The sequence below is a fragment of the Pinus tabuliformis genome, chromosome 4_1, assembly GCF_031772625.1.
Source record: "Pinus tabuliformis cultivar Carrire ecotype Pingquan chromosome 4_1, CPIR1, whole genome shotgun sequence".
NCBI classification, from domain to species: Eukaryota; Viridiplantae; Streptophyta; class Pinopsida; order Pinales; family Pinaceae; genus Pinus; species Pinus tabuliformis.
Window position 1 is genome coordinate 291,126,939 of NC_142303.1, and position 17,423 is coordinate 291,144,361.

At 39.2% G+C, this 17,423-nt stretch overlaps 1 protein-coding gene across 1 annotated transcript in view; it reads left to right on the plus strand.

The window, feature by feature from the left end:
- Positions 1 to 17,423, plus strand: part of AIP2 (RING/U-box superfamily protein) — a 57,067-nt gene that overhangs the window by 20,373 nt on the left and 19,271 nt on the right. The window contains exon 2 of the mRNA XM_089419670.1: positions 7,347 to 7,566. Within this exon, the coding sequence (XP_089275796.1) occupies positions 7,347 to 7,566 (220 nt within the window). The remainder of the gene's footprint in view (positions 1 to 7,346; positions 7,567 to 17,423) is intronic.

Consider the following 17,423-nt stretch of genomic DNA (forward strand, 5'->3'; position numbering starts at 1 on the left):
CTTTCCTTAGTAGTGAGATTCAATCCAAAATCATTTTGGATCTAATCCATCCTAATTTAGTAGGGCCTATGTCAGTATCTTTAGTAAGGGGTGCATCTTTCTATGTGACCTTCATTGATGACTTCTCTAGGAAGACCTGGATCTACTTCATGAAGACCAAGGGTGAGATTTTCAGTCATTTCAGGGTTTTCAATGTTGATTTTTGGTAGCATCGGATGTGCTCTAAGCCTCAAATTTTGTAGGGAGGCTTGGGCACATGCATTCCAAAGAACCTAGAAACCGTTTTGGGAAATTCCACCCAGAGACGATCTTATTAAAATAATTAATATTTTGAATGAGGTTCCTAAGTTTAAACTTAGGAAAATTAAAATATTAATGGGTATTAATCTAATTGTGGGTGAAACTTCTAGAAAAAGACAGAGATCAAGTCAAAACGATTTGAGCCTTTGATTAGGAGTTAATCTAGGCCGTTGGTTGTCCAACAGGAAGATATAAGAAGGGGCTTGAGGGTCATTTGGAAAACACACCGAGAGATCAAGAGATCGAATTTCTGAAGTGAGAAGTTCTCAGGAGGAAATTTTGATCGAAGAGATCTTTTGCAGTAGAGGGGTGGGGATAGTGATCTGGAGGAAGATTTCTAGATCCGGAGAGGCAGTAGCAAGAGGCTGAGTTATTCCCAGTGCAGGAACGCGAGTGCAGACAACACGAGTGCCGGGGTTGCTTAGGAAATATCTCTGCCAGATTTTCTTGCTGTTTGGATTGCCAGTTGGGCATCCATAGATGTTCTCAGATTTCATTGCTGCATAATAAAATAAAACCCTCACTGTTGCACTGGTTTTCCCAAGTTGGGTTTTTTCGGGGACATTTGTCCAAAAATAATGGTGTCCTATGTGTTTGTATTTCCTTGCTCAGTTTCTATGTTTCAGAATCATATTTAATTTGGTGTAGGCTGCTTTAGTAATTTACTTCAATGTTTCAAGAAGAAATCTGAAATAAGTTTGTAATGTAATTTACGATCTAGGTAAAGTAGATTCAGTTGGTTGCAATAGGATTCTCGAGATTGTTAGGTCTAGGAATTTTCACAGTCAAAGCTCAGATGGAGAACATGATAGGAAGGAAGATCAAGGTGTTGAGGACCTACAACAAGGGTGAGTACACCTCTAATGAGTTCACATATTTCTGCGAGGCAGGGATCAAGAGGGAGAAGACACTGGCCTAAAACCCATAGTAGAATGGGGTTGCATAGAGGTAGAACCGGTCTGTCATCAATGTGATGAAGTCCATGATCCATGATCAGAGTTTGCCAATGTTTCTATGGGCCGAGGCATGCAACACAACTGTGTATTTGCAGAACAAGAGCCCACACCAGATTCTGGAGGATAAGACACTGAAGGAAGCATTCATGGGCAAGAAGCCTGAGATAGGACATCTCAGGATATTTGGTTGTCTAGTCTACATCCACATACCTTTGGAAAAGAGGACAAAGTTTTAGATCCCAGGTGAGAGGGGCATCTTGGTGGGATACAACGAGGATTCAAAGGCTTATAGAGTCTTCTTGGCAGAACAATGGAAGATAGTGTTGAGCCGAGATGTCAAGTTCGAGGAGAACTTGGCATCTAGGAAATCTTAGGACCTACCAACACCTGCAGAGGGGCCTTGGGAGGAGGAACCAAAGGAGGAGCCAAGAGAAGAGACTTCTTAGTAGAGATAGCCAACCTTTAGTGCAAGAGGAGAAGTCAACTCCTTCGACATCAATCAAGAGGTCTTAGGTGGGCAGAGCAGACCTTGCGAGATGCTCAGTACATGTTGAGCCTCCTAGGACCAGACTAGACCTCCACGAGAATTTTCGACGTACATGGCTTGTTAGTTTTGGTAGCGTCGGATGGTGTTCTAGTCTCGACATTTGTCAGAGAGGTTAAGAAACACTAGGACTCCGTAACCTAGAAAAGTTTTAAGGAAAATCCACCTAGAGATGCCTTATTAAGTTAATTAATCATTTATTAAATTTTTCCTAAGTCTAACTTAGGGAAAATGATTAATTAACAGTAATTAATTGAGGAAGGTGAAATTTCTCTAGAAACTCACACAGACCGGCTAGGAAATAATCTCAGCCATTGATTAAGTTTTAATCTTGGCCGTTGGAGTCCCATAGTGAGATTATAAGAAGTCAATGGGTAGATGGAGGAATACACTTGAGATCGAATTCCTTGGGCAGTTCGACTTTCTAGACAACAGTAGCAGTTTGTCAGAAGAGTTTGAGCTAGAGAGAGGATGCAAAGACAGAGAGGGGTAGAGATTGTGAGTCCAAAGGAAGTCTTCTAGTTTCAGAGAGTCAGCTACAGGAGGGCCGGATTTTCTAAGTGGGTCTGCACAGAAGCTTTAGAGGCAGAGTCTGATTTGGCCAGACAGAGGATCGATATAGTTGCTGGAGGCCGGGAGAATTTTCGGAAGGGTCCAGAGAGTCATTCTTAGAAGCTAGATTGGGCAGACAACTTGGTCAGTTGTAGTTTCCTGGTAGAGCGTATCAGTTCTTGCACAGAGGCCGACGCAGGGGTTTCGTGGAGTCCATTTGGTGCCAATTTTGGAGTTGGACCAGTGTCGGGTGAGACAAAATTTGTCTCACTAATTTTTGTGGCCAACTTTCCTGTAGTGGATTGCCAGTTTGGGCATCCAGTTGTACATAATTTTTTTTCACTGCTGCTTAATAATGAAACCCTCAGTTGTTGCACTAGTTTTTTTTCACTGCTGCTTAATAATGAAACCCTCAGTTGTTGCACTAGTTTTCCCACATTGGTTTTTTCCGGAGACGTTTGTCCAAAAATAATGGTGTTATAGTTTTGTGTGTGTGTGCTAGTATTTTCTCAGTTTCCTATTTATCTTCTGTAAAATTTTTATTTGTGAAGATTGTAGTGTGATTATTTCGTTTTTTGCCGTAGCAATAAACTGCATAATTAATTTACAGTTAGAAGAATTAATTCTATTTGTTGCAATAGAATTTCAGTAGTGAAATTTTCACATGGCTTTGATGACCAACATCATAGAGTCAGAGCTTTCCAGCTTTGAGGAAGCAACTAGCCAGTAGGTGTGGAGAGATGCCATGGTGGAGAAGCACAACTTCATCATGAAGAATGATGTCTAAGAGTTTGTGCCGAGACCAAAGGGGAAGTCAGTTGTGATTTCAAGTGGCTTTACAGGGTAAAGAATGTAGCAGATGGCAATGTGGAGAAATACAAGGCCAAATTTGTGGCTCGTAGGTTTTCTCTTAAAGAGGGAGTAGACTACGAGGAGACTTTTGCTCCTGTAGCCAGATACTCCTCTATTCGAGCAGTTCTTTTGATAGCTTCTGAGATGGGATGGAGCATCCATCAAATGGATGTGAAGACCGCCTTCCTCAACGACATCATTGAGGAAGAAGTCTACATCGAGCAACCACAGGGGTTTGAGGTCCATGATAGAGAGACACATGTATGCAGGCTTAAGAAAGCCTTGTATGGACTCAAATAGGCACCCAGGGCCTAGTATGCCAGGATTGACAACTATCTGCAGGGCATAGGCTTCACCAAGAGTGAGGTAGATCCCAACCTATACTTCTTGTTGGTTGGATCTGAGCCCCTCATTTTGGTGTTGTATGTGGATGATCTCATTTTGATAGGTGCAGAGAGATTGATTGCAGGTTGCAAGTCAGATCTAGCGTCAGAATTTGAGATGAAGGATATCGGGCTGATGCATTACTTTTTGGGACTTGAGTTTTGGCAGCAACTGGGCGAGATCTTCCTCAGACAAGGGAAGTACACTGTAGGGATCTTGAAGAGATTCAGGATGGAGGATAGTAGACGAATGGCTACTCTGATGATGACCAACCTGAAGAAGATTGATTCTTTAGTTTCAGAGTTGGCAAACTCCAAACAATACATGCAATTGATTGGCTCATTGATGTATCTGGCCAACACTCAGCCAGACATCAACTTTGCTATTAACACCATAAGCTAGTTCATGGTGGAACCAAGCGAGGTTCACTAGGTTGTAACAAAGCATGTGCTCAAATATTTGTAGGGAACAATAGGATATGGATTGTAGTACCTTGATGGAGATGGTGTGAGGTTGCAAGGGTACTCTAATTCATATTAGGCAGGTTGTGATACAGATCGAAAGAGCACCTCTGGGTGCTACTTCAGTTTGGGGTCAGCAGTTATTTCTTGGTTCAGCAGGAAGTAGACCTTAGTAGCACTAAGTTCAGTTGAGGCAGAGTACATGGTGGCCACCTTAGGTAGTTGTGAAGCCATTTGGCTTTGCAAGCTACTCACAAAATTGTTTGGTCAAAACCTTGAGCCGACAGTGTTCCACTGCGATAACCAGAGTTAAATCAAAGTCTCGGAGAATCTAGTGTTTCAAGACAGGCCAAGGTACATTGAGATCAAATACCACTTCATCAAAGAGATGGTGTTGAGTGGAACAATCAAGCTCCAATCTATTTCTATAGAGTAGCAGTTGGCAGACATTTTCACCAAGCCCTTGGTGAAGGGCAAGTTCGTCTGATTTCGAGACAAGTTTGGAGTGGTCAAGAATAACTTCCTCGCTAAGAGGGAGTGTTAGTGTTTGTAGCTTAGACAAGTATCTCCATGAGGGTGTCTACTTATGGAAATCGTGATTATAAGTATCCATTGCTTTTTCAGAAGTCACTTTATTAATCAATTAAGAAAGTGAATATTATTTTATTAAAGTGGTTTTTAATTAATAAAATGACTAAAGTGGGTCACTCAACAATTTAATTAAAAGAGAGCCATTAATCTCAGTTAGATTTCAATTGTTGAAGATTAGGTTTTTGGCTCATGTCAAAGTTGTAAAAGAAAGATAGGAAAAATGACAAAGACATAAAACATTCATTTCACAAGTCATGTGAGTGAAGGAGAAAATCAGAGATCTGATTTTCAGCCATTGGTGAGGATTTCAGCAGTATTTCAGCAAGGAGAAGGCAGTCAGTCTTCAGCAAGGACAGACAGCCAGTTAGCAGCAAGGAAAAAAAACCAATACAGCCCAGAAGAGCAGGCTGTATCATTGTTTGTACGGATTCTGTACAACCATACGAATGTGAGGGCAGGTTGTCTCGATTTCCATGCAAACTGTAATTTTCAGGTTTTCTGTTCGTTTGATTAATTCTCAGAGCCATTTTTCCCTGTAAGGGAGCTCTTGTAAGTTCTGAAGATAATTTTGAATGATGAACTGATCTAGAAGGGCATAAATATTTGTGCACTGTGTGAGATTGCTTTTCTCATTTTCTGCTGCATGCAAAAAACTACCAAAATTACCAGCAAGTAACTAGATTTAATCTGTTTGCTTAGATAGCTGGTCTTAGGATATTTTAACAGTAATGTCCTCTTCTAATTAATTTACCCACGGGAGGATGAAGTAGCGTATCCAACCTCGTAGGATATAGTCATTTGTAAAAAGGGAAACCCATTATTTGATGTTATTGGGGTAACATTGGAGAATTTGGGGTAATTGGAGGAAAACTTGTGGTAAAAGCCAATTTGGGGCAAAATGGAGGAAACTTGTTAGCCCCTCAAATTTAAAATTAGGACAGGCCCCAAAGGGATTCTATTAAAAGGAGAGGAGAATCATTTTTCTCATCATGGATTGTGGATCTTTTTGATTTTTGAGCTGAGGCCCTTGGAGGGTTTTAAGACCCCTTTCTTTCCGATTGGTTTTGGTGGTGAAAGATTCCACCTTCTCTGTTTAGCAAAATTTCTGAGGCAACACTCATCTGTCTTGTGTCACTTCTGAGGCAGCAAGTGTGGAGCAGCAAGGGTTGTGAGGTATTGTTTGAACAGGAAAGTATCTGAGTCAGTGAAGGCATTTTCTGTGATTCTAGGGTAATCATTGGCAGCAAAATACCCCTTGTTCCCTCTCCCTGAGGCTGCGGTCCATTTGGATGTTATATTCTGTGGCAGCGTCTTCACCTGAGACTACAGATGGCATTTCCTGAGGCTGGTAGGGTTTCTTGAGGAATGACTCTATGACAGCAAGGGTATCTGTCACTGTATGGTTAGTGAAGTTATTCTCTGAGCCAGTGGCCCAACCCTCAAGTACTTACCTGTGGCAGTGGAAGGATTCTGGGCAGCAAATAGGACTAATTCTGTAACTGCGTGGGCCTGTTCTAGGGCAGTGAGGAAGCATACAGCCTTATCTGAGGCATGCGCTCAGCTCGGAGGAGATTTCTGTGGTAGCGAAGTTGTTTAAGGGGAATAAATCTTAGCAGCAGGGCTGCTGAGGCCCTATCTGAGGCTGCGGCTAACTTGAAGGAGTGTTTATTGTTATAGTGGAGCACCAACAAGGCAGTGGAGGTGTTTCCTGTGGGACTAAGGCACTAACTGGCAATAAAATACTCCTGATTCCTTCTCCCTGAGGCTGCAGCCCATCTTAATGGCAATTCCTGAGGCAGCATAGGGTTCCTGAAGGGTATCTCCTCGTGGCAAGGGCAGCTGTGTAGTCTCCTGAGGCCCGGTCTGTGCAGTGAGGATTTGCTGGGACAAATTCAGGCTGATTCAAGAACAGCAGCATCATCTCTGTAACCATCTCCAAGGAGTCCTGTGGCAGCGAATTGTGGCCAATGAAATCTGGCTGGTTGGCCACAAAGAGGTATCAAAAGGCTGGTTGAATGTCAGACCCAGAAATATTTGGACAGTAGGGTTAGCTAATGTAATAGCAAATGTTGTGAATTTACACTAGTGTGAAATTGGGAAGACTGTGAACTTGAGCTCTTTATGTATTGTTGGATTAGTTTTTCGTGAATGAGCTGTTGAATAATGGTTACACTATTATTGCAATATTGTCTGTGGTTGCAAAATTGAAAGAACATTATGATACTAGCGAGAATACGAATCTTGTCATATCAAAACCCAAGGGTAAATTTTCCCCAAGGGATATTACATTTTCATACTTTAACAGAATTTTCTTTAGTTTTCCTGTTACAAGTTGCTGTTAGATGACTGTAGTGGCGACAAATTTTGCATCTGATTGCATCATTCTCATTGTCCAGTCTCTATTTCCATGACAACCCATTAAAAGCAGACTCAATGTCCTCCACAAGTCCTTTTCATCCAGAGTAAATACGTTCCTTAGAGCACTAGAATATACTATTGACACAAGCTTGCCCTATTGTTTGCATACCTATTCAAGAGCTCCTCTAAATCAGAGAAAGGGAGGTAATCCTTGTTTTCTCTTTATGTTGGTTTTGTGTATTTGCCTCCAATTTGTGATGACTCCTTTATAATAATACCCATCATCTGTTGAGAGAAGTTTGATTGAAATTGTGGGTAAATTTGATTGAAATTTGGTTTCTATTGCAGATGTATGCTGCAGTTTGCAGGATGGCAACACTTCTGCAAACTAGATATGTCGCCCCTGGTTTCTGGATAATTGGATTGAAGGTCTTTGAAGAAGCTGAGAAATCGGTTACTAAACTTTCTGAAAAAAATCACATGAAGGCATGCATTAGTAGAGCTCGTGAACATTTGGGAGAGACAGGAGATAGAGAAGACGCCTCAGCACATCAACAGCAAAATACAGGTGAGATTTTCAATTTTTTTGCTTTCATGATTGCTATTTGCTTCATCTGTTATATATAGTATCTCTGTACATCAATGCTATTTTAATCGGTACCTTTTTAAATCAAGATTCGAGAACCAGTGAAAATGCAATGCTGAGAGGAACTGCATGTAAACATCCTATTTCCTGAATATCCTAGTAACTTTTTTTTTCTATCTTTATAACTTATAGGTCTTGAGAAAACAATTCATGTATTCGTATAAGCTTGTAGTACCTGTAAAAATTTGTCATAGGTGGAAGATCGCATCCTAGAAAATAGGCACACTGCCCAAGTTGCACTGTGGAACATCAATGGCAGCTTGTCATTATTTTAAAGGTATTGCATGTTTGTTATATACCTGAGAAGGTGACAATGGATAAACATAGTAGGAATTTGCTAATATATTGAAAACATACTTTCTGAAACAGCTGGAAAACAAAGTTTTCAGTCAAATCACATTAATATTATTTGATTACTGACCTTCCTAATGAGCAAGAGATATTTTCAGTTTGAAAAACAGATAACGAATATGTTCTGAAATATCTGAAGCTTGAAAGTGAAATTTAATTTCGGAATGAGATGATCAATATTTGAACGCAATGAAGAACTACACCAAAGTATTTGTGGAAATCTTTGACATTGATATTGACTAATGTTTCAGACAAATTGTTAGGATGTGTCCATTTTTTTTATGTAGATAGGTTTTTACCATGCCCATATCCCAGAGTCATGTTTCATGATTGGTGTACATGTCCTTACTGACTTGTGTCAATGTCTTGGAGATATGCATAGAGGCATCATCTGAATTATAAAAGCCGTGTGACCTGTATACTCATAACATTGCTAAAAGCTTTTCCTTTAAATTCATATACGAAAGAAAAAGATTCGATATATACAAAACATAAAAACTGCTATATACTAATATAGAGATAAAAAGAGAGATACTAGATTTATGCATAAATAGAAATACTATAAACAATAATCAAAATTGTATTTTCTGTACAAGTTGAGTCCTGAGTTATATGAAGTTGAGTGTGATTATAACCTATTTTAGATTGATTTTAAATGACAAAAAAAATTACACTCCCAGGGATTTGATCCTTCTCTGTGTTTGATAGATCTGGGGTTAATAAAGATCTACATTGTTTATACAATCATTAATATACATATATTGTATACTATTATTATATACACACATTATATAATGTATATTTTACTATATTATATATGGTATACTGTTAGGCCAGGAGGTAACTCCTCAAATGAAATTGTATTATTCATTTAGGTTGTTCATTATTATATACAAGAGGGAGTGACTGTACAGTTTCATCTCCCGATGACTCTCCATTTCTTCTATTATTTATTTACACTAATTACAATTGTTCACCCAATCCCTATGATTAGGTGTCAACATTCCCCCCCTTAATCTGAAAGGATGTTGGTGAGTCCAAGCATCATTTTGAATCTTTCAAGCTTTTCTCTTCCAAGCACTTTGGTGAAGATGTCTGCAATCTGCTCATTAGTGGAACAATGGCAAAGATGGATTGTTTTGGCCTCAACATGACATCGAATCAGATGATATTTTGCATTGATGTGCTTTGTTTGATCATGGAACTTTGGGTTCTTGGCCAACTTTATTGCCGAGGTATTGTCAATCATGAGTGGAGTCGATTGTACTTGTTTTACTTGCAAATCTTCCAGAATTTTCTTGAGCCACACAATTTCTTTTGTTGCCTCAGCCGCTGCCACATATTCTGCCTCTGTTGTGGAATCTGCTGGAATTGATTGTTTGCGTGATTTCCAGGAGACAGCTCCTGATCCAAGACTCATAGCATAACCTGAAGTAGATACCCTAGTTTCTTTGTCTCCATCGAAGTTTGAATCAGAGTATCCAATCAAGCTGAAATTGCCCACATGTGTATATTTGAGTCCAAAGTCTGGAGTTCCGTTCATGTACTTTAGAACTCTTTTTGCAGTAGACCAATGTCCCTCACAAGGCTTTTGTATAAACCTGGAGAGGATTCCAACAACAAACGAAATGTCTGGTCTGGTAGTAGTCAGGGAGTTGAGACTTCCTACAAGCTGTCTATACTTTGTTGCATCCTCAAATTCTTTTCCTTCAATGGGTGTGAGCTTTAAGTTTTGTTCCATTGGAGTAGTCAGAGGATTGCATTCAGTCATGCCAAACCTGTTCAACAGATCTCCAATGTACTTCTTTTGAGAAAGGAATATGGACTTCAGATGTTGAGTTACTTCAATACCAAGATAGTAATGAACATAGCCCAAATCAGTCATTTCAAAACCTTTCCTCAATTACTTCTTTATGGATGCAATGTAGCTCTCATTGTTCCCTGTCATCAAAATATCATTTACATATACCACAAATTATACAACTATTTTGCCAACCTTCCTGACAAAGAAAGTTGCATCATCAAGATCATAATGTTTGAAATTGAGTTTCAGAACATGCTCAGTTAGTTTTTCATACCAGGCTCGCGGTGCTTGTTTGAGGCCATACAAGGATTTCACAAGTTTGCATACTTTATGCTCATGTCCTTTCACAACAAATCCTTCAGGTTGGAACATAAAAACATTCTCTTTTAGATCTCCATTCAAGAAAGCAGTTTTTACATCCATTTGATGGACTTTCCAACCATTCTGAGCTGCTAGGGCAAAGAGTGTCGAGATGGTAGCCCATTTTGTTGTGGGGGCAAAAGTCTCCTCATAATCGACCTCTTTCTTTTGTGCAAAACCTTTTTCCACAAGCCTGGCTTTGTGCTTGTCAAGTGAGCCATCAGCTTTATACTTGTTCTTGTAGACCCACTTGCAGCCAATTGGTTTGGTTCCCAGTGGAGGATCAACCAACTTCCAAGTGCCATTCTTTATCAAGGCATCATACTCCTTTTGCATTGCTTCTTTCCATTCATCATGGGAAGCAGCTTCTTTGAAGGAAGTTGGTTCAAAATCTGTAGACAAAATCAATTCACAATCATAAGAAACATCCATATCAACAGGTGAATCTCATCTACATCACCTCCATTTTGTCGCGTTGAATTTCTAGTTCCTGTCTTTCCAACCTCATTTAGGATGAACACTTTCAAGTGTTTTTGTCAGCCACTTTGGGGGACCTTTCTGAGATGGTCCAGGCTGCTCCGTTGATTGAGTTGGGACCAGTGTAGATAATATCGGCGAAATATCGCCGAATAGTGTAAAATATCGCGATATTTTCGGCGAGCCGAAATATCGCCGAGAAAATATCGCTATATTTTCGGCTCCCAAAAATATCGCAATATTTTCGCTATTCGGCGATATATCGGCAAAATATCGCGCAACGATAGAAAATATCGCCGGGCGTGTTTTGCCGCGGCTAGAAAAAGGAAAACTTGGTTTTTTTTCTTCATTTTTGTTTCTAAGTGTTGGAGAAGGAAGGCGAAGAGTTTTGTGGTGGTTGTCAAGGAGGTTTTGAGGATCAAACAACGATTATCACCACCAACTAAGGTTTTTTTGTGGATCAAAGATTGAAGAATAGTGAGACAAACTTCATTTCTTCCATTAACAAGTATGTTCTTAAAAACCCCTATGTTAATGATTTTTTCATAGATTTAGGGTTATGCTTGCTTACCTCTTTGCCTACCAACATTTTGTTTCTTTGTTTTTTTCCATTTGCTATGATTTTCATGCCCATGAACCAATGCAAGGGTTTTCTCCATATTTGGACAGCAAGCTTCATTTTTTTTTCAACTTTCTTATGCACCCTCTTATTGCCATTTTTCATTCACATTGCAAAATGCAAATAATGTAGTAATTTTTTTTGAATGAGGTGGTTATTACTTATTATTTTTTCATTTTGTGTTGGGGGGTTTAATGCCAATTTTTTGTTTTTTTTGTGCCCTAGGTTTGAATTAGCTCACTACAAATGTCAAATATGCCAAAAGCCTTGGACCCATTTTGGGAGTATGGGGAGGTTGTTGGTGGGGCAAATCAGGCATATATATCATGCAACTTGTGTGGGACCAAGATGTCAGGGGGGGTTACACGATTGAAATACCATTTGGCTAGACTCTCTGCATATGATGCAGATGTAATGCCTTGTATGGTTTCTAGTGCAAAGGTTACACAAAAAGCTCGTGAAGCAATTGCTAAACAAGACAGAAAGAAAGCTGCTAGGGAGAGGCCAATGGTCTCAGATAGATAGCTGCTAGTTTTACTTGTTTTGCAACTTTTGCTACATATAAGTCAAATATGCCAAAAGCCTTGGACCCATTTTGGGAGTATGGGGAGGTTGTTGGTGGGGCAAATCAGGCATATATATCATGCAACTTGTGTGGGACCAAGATGTCAGGGGGGGTTACACGATTGAAATACCATTTGGCTAGACTCTCTGCATATGATGCAGATGTAATGCCTTGTATGGTTTCTAGTGCAGAGGTTACACAAAAAGCTCGTGAAGCAATTGCTAAACAAGACAGAAAGAAAGCTGCTAGGGAGAGGCCAATGGTCTCAGATAGATAGCTGCTAGTTTTACTTGTTTTGCAACTTTTGCTACATATAAGTTTATATCTCGTGATGATGAAATACTTTTAAAGTTTTATATATGTGATTTTATTTTGTTTGAGTCCTTGATTGGACAATTATCACTACCAGGGATCAGCAGGATATGTGATGTTATTTTGTTTGAGTCTTTGATTGGACAATTATCAGGGATCAGCAGGATTTGGTATTGCCTTTGAAGTTTGATGTATCATTTCTATTTGACATCATATATATTAGTGCCTTCTTGATATTTATGTGCCAATGTGTTTAGTTCATGTTGTTATTGCTTTATATGTTTAGAAATCTGGAAAAAAATGAATATATTAATATATTATGCATTTTTTATGCTTGCTGATATTTACCGATATTTTCGCCGATATTGCCGATAAGATATTTTCTGGACCCTTGCCGATGTTTTGCCGATACCGATATTTTCAACACTGTTGGGTCTGAATCAAGATTGAGTCTCCCAATTTTGTCAATCACGTCACTCAAAGTATCATCCATTGTTGGAGTTTCATGCGGGGGAGAGAGTGCTTCAGAAGAAGATTCCACGGTTGATCTAGTATATGAATCCCCCCTTCAAGATGTGGAATTTGATTATCAAATTCTTGAAATGATTTTGCATTTGCAAATCTATCCAAGCGATCAAGTTGCCGCTCAGCGACATTGTCATTTTTGGATGATTTAAGAAAGATTACATCTCTAGATACAACAAACTTTTCATTGACTTCATCATAGAGATGGTATGCTTTGGAGGTGTTTGAATACCTAGGAAGATACACTTACGACTTCTTGCACCAAGTTTGTTTCTATGTACCTTTGGTATCAAGGCATAATAGGTGGAACCAAAGACCCTGAGATGCTTTATCGAAGGAATGTGCCCATACCACATTTCATAAGGAGTCTTGTTTCTAATAGCATTAGATGGACATCTATTCTTTACATATACAACACATAGAACTGCATCAACCCAAAACATCAATTTTACATTTTTGAAAAACATCATGGAGTGCACCATATTTAAGATTGTCCTATTCATTCTTTCAGCTACTCCATTCTGTTGGGGATTATAAGGCACAGTTGTTTGATGTTTGATCCCATGTTGGCGAAGATAGTTTTCAAATTCATTTGAAGTGTATTCTTTTCCATTATCAGTGCGAATAGAGCCAATATGAGATTGTGCATCATTTTCAATCCATGTATGAAAGTTCTTGAATGTTTGAAAAGCATCAGATTTGTTCTTCAATAAATAAACCCAACACATTCTGGTGTAGTCATCAATAAATGTCATCATATATTTATTTCCATTTGCAGAAGGAACAATGATTGGACCACATAAATCTGAATGAATGAGTTGAAGTTTTCTATGTGCTCTGGAATGTGAATCATGAAAAGACTATTTGCTATGCTTTCCTAGAATGCAAGCATCACATTGCTTAAGTTTCCTAGGAATTGTAGGCAAACCAATAACACCATTTTTCTTCAACAAGTGGAGGCTGTCATAGTTTAAGCGTCCAAATCTAGCATGCCATAATAAACTTGATGGAAATGTACCTTCTTCATAATGAGAATTGTATGAGAAATTTTGTGCACGAGCAGAGGTACCCTGCAGCTTGAGAAGCCTTTCTTCTTCTATCCCTGTCATGACAAGTCAGTGGTCTAATGCTTTTCTCACCTCAAGCTTGCCATCAAACATATACATGTAGTGTCCTTGTTGGCGGATGTGGACCAAGGACAACAAGTTTCTCCTCAGCTGTGGGAGATATAGAACATGATGCAGAAGAAAGTCTGGAAGACTAGGCAATTTAACCCTGATTGTGCCAAGCCCTGATGGCTTGAGTTTTGATTTATCTGCAAAGTATACTGCTCCATCAACATTGTCAGTAAATTCTTCAAAAACAATCTCTTCTAAAAGTCATGTGGCAAGTTGCTCCTGAATCAAGCAACCAATCATTTTTCCAACGAGCAAGTGAAGTATTAAATAAGTCTTCATTTACTCCAATATTATAGTGTGCCACAACATAGTGAGCGGATTCAAGTGCTTTACCTTTCTCTTTGTCATTAGTTTTACCTTTGGGTTGGTTTCTTTCCTACTCAATTCTGTCCCAAGGCAACTTGCATGTGGATGCATCATGTGATCCATCTCTTTTGCAGCGTATGCAGTGCAAATCTGACTTTTCTCCTTGAGAGTGTCTGCCCCCCTGCCTCTGAAATTTCTTCCTCTTTCTCTTCGACCACCTCTTCCTTTGGAAGAATCTGGAGCAAGATTCTTCTCTCTATGTGCAAGACACACTGCCTCTTCAGAAGACTGAGGAGCTGTCTTCTTCCCAAAAGCTTTCTCTCTTTCAACAAATTTTTTCTCAAGGGAGTCAAAAGTGTAATATCTTTGAGGTTTCCATTTGCTTGCAATGATTCAAGATAATTTGATTAAGTGGGATAAAGTGCCTTGAGAAAAGCTATCAGAGGAATGTCCATTTCAACATTAGTGACTTTGATATCATGCATAATAGATTTTACTTATGATGCAAATGCAAGAGGATTATCATTTTGTAATTCAAGGGTGAACAATTTAATCATGAGTTGAACAACTTCAAGTGCAGAGTGTGAGTCATAGAGTTCCTTCAGTTTTTGTAAGGTTTCAAGAGCATTTGAAAATGGTGAAATATGGCGACTCACCTCTTCATTTACTGATGCTGCAATCAATTCATAAGCCTTGCTATTCTTATTTTCCCAAATGGCGAATTCCTTGTCTGAGGTAGGTTGTTCTGGCTCTTTGGCTCCGTCTCCAACACACACTCCTTTACACAGCTCATTAAAAATGAGAGTGTGTTTGATTTTTCGAGACCACTAAGGATAATTTTCCTTGCCGGTGAGAACCACTCTCACAATAGATATCAATGAATGCATTTTAAAAATATGTGTACTGTAAAAATTTACTTCTGCTACCAATGTATAAAATTTGCATTTCTGGTGGTATAAAATGCAGTTCTAGTGTAAAAAATTACAATCTGATGTATAGAGCAGAGGTATTATATGGGGTGGGTATTATCTAGGGGAGGGGTTATTATATGTGGGAGGTGTTATTTGGGGGAAGACTTATATGGTGGAGGACATATATGATACCAAGGAGTCAACGTATGACCGGTGCATTGTTTAAGACAACAAGTGGTATTAGCTGTGCGAGAGTATGGAGCGTATTAGCTGTGCGGGAGTATGGAGGTGGTATTAGCTATGCGAGAGTATGGAGCGTATTAGCTGTGCGAGAGTATGGAGGTGGTATTAGCTGTGCGGGAGTATGGAGCGTATTAGTTGAGCGACATTAGAGTCTGGTGGAGCGGTGTGATGCCACACCATAATATCACAACACAGGAGGTGAATACACAGTCACGTGGTATTGCAGTGGCATGTGGTATAGCGAATGGGTTGGCAACCAAGTCTCGTTGTTTGCAGAGTGTGGTATGGCAAGTGATACCATATGGTTCTGTTGCGAAGTGGAGAGGAGTTTAAAACTGGTGAGGAAGTATGGGAATGCAATACATGAGGGCGGTGCAAAGCCAACATTCCAAAAGTCGACAATTCGAACTCGGATTTCACAATAATGGCTAATGAACAGTCAATTTACCAACACAAACACAGTCACTACGCCATTCAATCGACTATCAAAAAAACTTTATGCATTCACCATATATGCCATCGACCATCAATCTTCTTCAATGTATGAGCTTGTTAATGGATTCTGATCATTGAAATCACTTACCAAATGCCATCAATATTCGAACATAGTCGACGCAAAATGCACATTGTAGTCTCACTATTCAACACAACACGTCCAGGTTTCGACCCAGCTCACAGTCTTTTAACACACATGTTCCATCTCTCAGCACCAAGGCTTCAACGACTTCAACTACTGTTTGCAGGTCCGCTCCAAACAACTTCTATGAGAGTTATTCAGCTAGAGGTTAACTCAGCAATCCTTGCAGTCATCGCAAAGATAATTAAAAAACGCATTGAATGCAGATGGTCTGTCCAAATGCAGAGATTCGGCAGAGAAAAGAGGCAGAGGGCAGGAAACTGACAGGAGTTACAATGCGGAAAAATAAAAATAGAGGTTGGCTCTGATACCATGTCAGGCCAGGAGGTAACTCCTCAAATGAAATTGTATTATTCATTTAGGTTGTTCATTATTATATACAAGAGGGAGTGACTGTTCAGTTTCATCTCCCGATGACTCTCCATTTCCTCTATTATTTATTTACACTAATTACAGTTGTTCATCCAATTCCTATGATTAGGTGTCAACATATACTATAAATTATGATCATAAATATTATATGATATATCATAGATAAAATTGTTTTGAGAAATACAGAGCCAAGGGGGATAACTACGGATACAGTGCTACAAAGATGTAATTTCACTACTTGAAGTGGAAGCATGCTTCTGAAAAATTTATCATGTTGATTGGGGTCTGACTGATGATCAAGGCAGAGTAAAAAAATAGTGTTTGCACTTTCATGGTTTTCTTTTTTGATGATTTTGATGCCAATTTCCTTCCTGCTCAGTGCTAAGTAGTTCAATAGTCATGTTATCCCTAGTAAATTCCTAAGTATGAGCGGTCCTTTTGACTCGCCCCTAGAACAAAAATCAGTCATTCTAGGGTAAGGGGAAACCGCCGGACTTGAATGGATTGTCTCGTGAGCTTTATCTAGCTCTTTTGTCCATGATTGGAAAATGATATTTTTGAATGTGTCAAGAGGCTTTGGCTATAGGTGCTATGGGGTATCCAGTCAATGCAGGGCTCATTAATTTAATTTCTAAAGTGACACAGGACACATTAATTGGTTCGCAGCCTATCACTCATATTAATTTTCCTTATAAGGCAGCCTATCGCTCTTTTTCATTTTCCTTGTAAGGTAATAGATAAGTTATGTCACCTGCATAAAAAATGCGGCTGCCTAAATCATTCAGTCTGAGGAAACAGTTTATTAAAGGTTGCATCGTCTTTAACAATTGTATTGCAGGCTGGGAATGTCTTGCTTAGGCAAAGGACACCATTCAAAAGGTTTGTTTTCAAGATTGAATTCGACAAGGAGTTTGCTAAAATCAAGTGGGATTTCGTTCTTGGTATGCTTTTTTGGCTTAGATTTGGAAATATTTTCATTAGCGTAGTACGAATTCTCTTTTCAGATGCCTCCATCAGGAATGTGTGAACATCCAAATGCAGGAATTCTCTTTTCAAATGCCTCTACCATGGTATTTGTCAACATCCAAAAGGTTCTTTTTCAAGGTTGAGTATGATAGA